A 7,024-nucleotide genomic window follows, 5' to 3' on the forward strand; every position below is an offset into this window, starting at 1 on the left:
TTTTTTAACACTTTTGTTACATGTGGGACTAAATAATAAGTGGACTATTTTAATAAATGAACTTACTTGTTTTAACTTTTAACTTTTAAGTTTAGGTGAAATTATGAGTTTAGTAATTTATTTTGGAATACAATTTGTCAATTACAGTCACTTTCCAATATATATATTTTTTTTCTTATCCTTTATTAAAGTCTTTAATCTCTTGGAACTCAATTTTTTGCATTGACTATATTGATGTATTATTGTATTAGTATTATTATTACAATTTTGAATTTTATTTTATTTTATTTATTTATTTATTTTTAATTTTATAGTTTAGGGTAATCGGGTCGTATCTACCCGATTAGACTCGATTATTTTAAATGGGTAAAACGGGTCGTGTCGGGTTACCCGGCTATTTTCGTGTCATAATCGTGTCAAACCCGATTACCCGTTTAGTTAAACGGGTCGTGTCTGGGTATAGGCTAATCGTGTAACGGGTACCCGCGGGTCGTAATCGGGTCGTGTCAGGTACCCATTTTGCCACCCCTAGTGGCAGGCAGTTCAAATTTTGTATAGGTACGTGGTTGGGATCTAAAAATTTTGTAATATTTATTGCATGAATTACGAACAATTTTAATTCTCAAATTAGGGGTCGTATGTTCTATGGTACGAGGAAAATGCTGGCTAGTTTGTTCCAAAAGAGAAAAAGATATTTCAGTGTTAGATTATATGTGGTGTGTTACACATTGATTATGTACATATTATGTCTGTATTATTAAACTATATATATAAGCCCCTTCTATACATTATTCTATGTAATTTAATATACAACCTTATTCTCGTTACTTTGTTTGGAGGTTAAATGTTGGGTTAGATCCAAATTCAATGCAGGTGTCCGTGATTCTTCTCTTAGAGCACTAGCAGCAGACTTCCTATAGCTCATTCTCTTTCCTATATTTAGGAAAAATCTCAAAAAAATCAGAAAAACACCCATATCAGAAACCCTAAATATAAATAACATCAAATAGCATCTACAGTGTTTCCCAATGTATTGGGAAACACTATAGATGCCCAATGCATTATTATATTATAAAAAACTGATTCTCTCACCTCTCTCCTTCACATGTCCCAACAATTCTCTCTCATCTCTCTTCTCTCATTGGTTACAATGATAAAAGGAAATAATATTTACTTCATGGGGTGTGATACAGCCACAACTTAAACTCAACTTTTAGACCAAATTTCTCTCTCTCTAGTTTAAGGCGCTCTCTCTCCTCCACATGCAGTTTTTTAAAAAAAAAACTTTAAAGAAAAGTTGTGCCAAAATTTGGTTTAAGTTGTGCCTTTATTATTTTCCTTAATTCATATAGGGAAAAATAAGGGAATCTATTGTAAAGTGTTTTTTTTATAGGAAATCAAAAAGTAGTTTTATTCCCTAAATTGAGGAAAAATGGTTGGGAAGCTGCTGCTAATGCTCTTAATTGGTCTTTAGCTGAGTTTTGAATTTTTTTTTTTTTTAGGCAGTCTTGTTTTGAAGAAGTGTTTTTTTTTTAGTTTCTTTAATAAATTTTTTATTTTATCCAAAAAAAAAAAAAGTTAAGAAATTGTTCCTAATTACTCGACTGAATTGTAACCTGGGTATTTTTTAAGTAAATCATTGACTATTTAGGAAAAAAAAAATGTAAATAATTGATACCTTATTTTGATTTCGTCAAGTTGACCGAAGGAAATACTCCAGCCACATACAAGCCACCCCCATCTGGCCGGATTGGGGTGGCCGAGCCACCCCCAAATGGCCAAGAGCCACCCCCAATTTTTTTTCTTTTTCTTTTTGTTTTTTTTTTCGAAAATACTTTTTTTTTAATTTTTTTTTTTAAAAAAAAAAAAATTAAGTTGGTGCCACGTATCAACATGTGATTGGTCCACGAGGAATTCCGTTAAGTCAACTAACGGTCAACTGACGGAGGACTAACTTGGTCTATTATCAAAACCACAGGGACCTCCTGTGATAAAAATGAAACCCCAGAGGGAAGAAAAAATAAAGTTGTGAAACCTCAGGAGGGTCTGAAGTATTTAACCCTTATAAATATAACAATCTGACGATATAGATCCAGAACATGGTGTACGTAGTCTCTTACTTAGAAAGTCAGTGAGTACATGAATGCGCTTCCGCCAAGGACGGCAGGACCAAGTACACATATATTAATCCAAATTAATTACGTAAGAGCATTCACAATAAATATTCTAACCTATCTAAATAATTCGTTTTTTTTTTTTTTTTGACATTTCCACACAAGAGGGGGAAATGGGAAATTCGAACTAGTGATCTCTGTTTCATAAGGCGTGGTCCCTAGCCTATTGAGCAACCTCTTGAGACGTATCAAAATAATTAGTTGGAAAAGTTCTTGTATCCCTTACAAGCTACCACTCCTAAATTTTAGATTTGGGACAATGTTTACTTAAACTATCAAAAAGTACTTATCAACGTCCCCCAGGGCAACCCTCTAAGTTTTTCCCTTTTATTTTTAATTAATATTTTTAGATTTTTTTTTATTAAGGGGTTTTTTTTTTTTCATTGGCAGAATATTAAATTGTTTTCCGTAGTTTGAGGGGACATTGTTAATTGAGATTTGAGATGGGTATGTTGAATTTTTCTTATATAGTTAATCAAAAGAACTTTTTTCTTGGAAAACTTCAATTAATCCTCCAGGACTTTCATTGCTTTTACAATCTGTCTCAAAAGTTTCAAAACTCTCGATTTAGTGTATTGAACTTTAAAAAATCTGCAAGCTCACCCCTCCCGTTAAGGTTTGAGGTTAAATTTGACGGTTTAAAAGTGAAATGACCGTTCATGTAAACTTTATGAAATTAAAAAATTACTCTTAAATTATAATAATTTTTTTTAAAAAAAAAATATATATATATATATATATATATATATATATATATATAGATTATTATTTGGAAATCTTTTTTAAATCCACAATTGAATACGTAGGACCCACATGTAGATCTAAAAATCCAATGGTGGATTTGAATCCATTTGAAGAAAAACAAAATATGGTAAGGAAAATGAGGCCTAGCATTTCTCGCCGTTGAAAGGTTGCTTTGTCGCTAGCTATTTCAGTGAAGATCGAACGATCCCCACCTACGGATAAAATGTGCCAAAGGCTTCCTTTTTTTTTCACCAATTAATGTTTTAATTTGTTTGGTATCAAGCATGTCTTTGTGGGCTTTACTAGCTAGCTATTAGAAAAGGTGTAAAATAAAAGTTTTTTTTAAAAAAAAAAAAAAAAATTGTACTCATAAAAAAATATTCTTATTTATTTTTGTTCTATATTTTTTTGAATGTTCAAAATTATGTGGGTTTTATTTGTATTTGAAAATAAGTATTACAACAATAATATTAGACATTCCTGTTAATTTTCTATTAATGATTTGATAATCAGAGATTCAGAATCCACGTTTTCTTGCTATTTTTTTTTTTTTTTTTTTTTGTACTTCTATTCATTTTAAACTACTTATAAGGGAACATAAATTTTAACATGATTTACTTTATATGGATTAAACTAGAATAAAGGGTCTTATGTGTTTTATTCATTGGAATGATTTAAGGGATTTTTTTTTTTTTTTTTCATTTCTATGACTTACTTCGATTTTTAGGCATATTTTGGAAGTGATTTTTTTTTTTTTTTTTTAAAGCAAAAGAAGGCAAAAATTTATTTATCAGAAATTCATACTAATTTTCTATTAATGCTTTAATAATCAAAATCAATGTTTTTTCTTATATTTTTTCCCTTTATACTTCTTTTGATTTTAAATTAATCATATCAGAACACAATTTTAACATGTTTTAATTTATATATATTAAACTAAAATTAAGGGTCTTATGTTTTAATTCATTTGATCGTTTTATAGGTTTTTTTTCTTTTGTAAGATTTACTCGGATTTTCAGGTATATTTTTCAAAGTGTTTTTTATGCTTTTGAAAGCAAAGAAGATTAAAATATATTTGATTGTTATGCAGAAAATGAATATAAACGCTTGGAGAGCACCTAACATTCCCTAAACGCTTTGGAAACACCATAGCGATAATTAAGCATTGAATGTGATGTGAGTCATTGGGAGGATTATTTGATTGCATTGATTGAAAGATTTTTTTTCTTTTATTTTGTTGTTTACATTTTCTAATGGCTCAAAATTATATGGATATGTATCACATCAATAATATTAAAGATCCTTGCTAACATTCTATTAATACTTTTATAATCATATGCAATCCAAGTTTTCTGTCTCCTTTTTTTTTTTTTTTTTTCTTTCCGGTAGGAACGAAGATTTTAACATGTTTTAATTTATATGGATTAAACTAAAATTAAGGGCCTTGTGATAGTAAAATTTTATGCAATTTATACATCTATACAATGTTCTGTGTAAATTGTAATTGTGTGTCACTATATTGAGTAATATATTGATGTATAGCATTTAGTATGTCTTTTTATTTAAAGAGGCATGATATATTTTTTTACAACTTATAATGAAAAGTACAATAGAAAATCCTAGTAAAAAAAAATTAAATTAAATTATAATGAAGAATCCCGTGTAAAGCATTGGTTATGCGGTAGTTATCAATAATACAAGCTTCTTTATATATATGCTCCAAATAATACAACATATCTAATTACTGGCCTTACAACACACCATATTTGATAATTGGCCTTATTGTACACAATACAAGCTTCTTAACACAATGGACATGTATCTTAATTAAGAGGCCTTATTGTTGATAATACAAGCTTCTGTGATACAAATACACGAGGGTTTGATTATTGGCCTTATAACACATATGATAGTTGGCCTTATTGTGGATAATGCAAGCTTCTGATCAAACGATTACGACATATATTATAAGTGGCTTGAATGTTCACACCGAGCTAGCCAGTGCCGATGTGGGTGCCAGACAAGTGTTGTTGCAGATGAAAGTGTTGGTGTTGGTGTTGGTGCTGGTGATGGTACTAGTGACAGTGCCGGTGACGGTGCCGACGCCGGTGGCGGTGGAGGTGGAGGTGCCGGTGCCGGTGGTGGTGCCATTGCCGGTGTCGGTGGAGTCAGCGATGCTGATGTCAGTGCCGTTGCCGATGTCGGCCTGCTCAGGTCCGAGAATTGGCCATGCGCCAAAAGCTGCAATAGCAATAAGAATTACAAGTTACAAGTTAGAATGATTAATGAAGACTTACAAATTCAAATAGGAAGAGTTTGAGTTCAATAAGGATGAGGTAAAAGTAAAACCCTTGATTTACACCTTCAAATTACATGTTGACACGTACGGCAACATTTAAAAAATAGCAAATATTCTCTAGCACACCTAATAATTATCTTAAAACCCTTACCGCCACACTATAAACAGGTTAGAAGGGGTGGGGATGAGCTATTCGGCCCAAAGTCATTAGGGTGATTCGACCACCCAGCTCGGTCAGGAGACCTTTGGAGGTGATTGAGCTAACTTTGCATCACAGACTCATATATACCTTACAAGTAATTAGCATTAAACATACATAACAAGTGAGAATTAATATGGACGATGCATGCACATATCAAAACAGAGACACGTGTATGTGACAAAAAAAAAAAAAACCTCATATATATGCTTCAAAGGCAAATTGTACGTAGATGCATGATTTAGGAAAGATATAAACATACTAACCTGCTCCTGAAAGAGTCCCATCTCTATCGCCGCCCACATGCCATGCATAGTAACCAAGCAATCCCTTTCCCCTAGCATATTCAACCTTAGCTCTGATACTTTGAATATCATTATAACCAATCCAAGTATTCCCAGCACTGAAATAGTCTACAACATATTCGTCACTGTGATCATGTCTGCCACCTGGGTGTTTCTCTATGAAATACTTGATTTGGTTATAAGGTAAGGTCCCATCTAAGTCATTAATATATACTTTATCACTTTGAGCCCGTCCAGCAGCCGCCACAAATATTTCTCGGTTATTTTCATTTACTAGGCGCCATACGGCGCCATAAAATGGAAGGCCAAGGACAATTTTATTGGCAGGCATAGTTGTTGCAAGCCAAGCACTGACGATGTTATGCCCACAAGGTGGGGTTTCTGCATTGATTTGTGGACTGCGCAATGCAGCAAAAGGTCCAGTTCTATTCCCTGACAGAGCGGGGTTATAGAAGTCATACGCCACTACGTTGATCCAGTCCAACTTCCTTGCAATCTGATTAACGGGATATGTGACTGTGGGCGACGTCGACGACGTGTAATTGACCGCTGCGACTAGAAGCAACCGGTCATTTCCGGTCAGCTCGGACTCTTTGTCAACGGCTGCACGCCATTCATCGAGGAGAGAGCCAAGGTTGGTCATGTCGGCCGCTGTTGAGGGGTACAGCCAGTGGAGGCTAAGGCCATGGAAGTCGTTAGACCTTGCTAGCTTTATTGAGGAATCTATGAATGATTTGCGGGTACTAAGTTGGCTAGCCATTAAAGCAAAGGTAGCACCAGAGAATCCACCGATGGATAAAAGGGTTTTGACCTTCTTGTTTGTATTTTGCACGGATTGGGTGAAGGTTGAGAACCGCTCCCTATATTCGTCAGGAAAGGTGACTTCATAGGTGTTGGGTTTGACATCCGCAAAGGCAGCAAAAAGATGGGTGAAAAGCTGGGAAGGTATGCTAGGCACCGGGATTGGGAAGTCACTGTGGCAATACCAGTATCCGGCTTTCACCGGGGGAATAATAGCCGCAATAGCAGTATTAGAGCGAGCTATTGAAGGGAAGGTGATGAGAAATGCTATAATGCATTTTCCCCACCATCTGCCCACCATCTTTGTAGCTTGCTCTAGGCTAATAGCTATGAGAATGAGATATTGCTTGGAGTTTTCAGAGAATGCAAGCCTATATATATATAGGTTGCTTGGAGTTTTCAGAAGAGAATGCAAGCCTATATATAGGCAGTAGGCTTTCCTAGCTTTTACCTCCTCTCTTTTTTCCCTCTTGGAGTAATTTACTTGCTTACTAGCTAGTAA

The 7,024-nt window shown here is 34.0% G+C and overlaps 1 protein-coding gene across 1 annotated transcript; it reads right to left on the minus strand.

Moving 5' to 3' along the window:
• Positions 1-4,902: 4,902 nt before the first annotated feature.
• LOC132168748 (class V chitinase-like) lies at positions 4,903-6,823 on the minus strand. Its single transcript, XM_059579784.1, has 2 exons — positions 5,683-6,823; positions 4,903-5,159 (listed from the first exon to the last, which is right to left on the minus strand). The coding sequence occupies exons 1-2, from the start codon at positions 6,821-6,823 to the stop codon at positions 4,903-4,905; spliced, it is 1,398 nt and encodes a 465-aa protein (XP_059435767.1).
• Between the last annotated feature and the right edge of the window lie 201 nt (positions 6,824-7,024).

Source organism: Corylus avellana, chromosome ca1 (assembly GCF_901000735.1).
Source record: "Corylus avellana chromosome ca1, CavTom2PMs-1.0".
Classification (NCBI taxonomy): domain Eukaryota; kingdom Viridiplantae; phylum Streptophyta; class Magnoliopsida; order Fagales; family Betulaceae; genus Corylus; species Corylus avellana.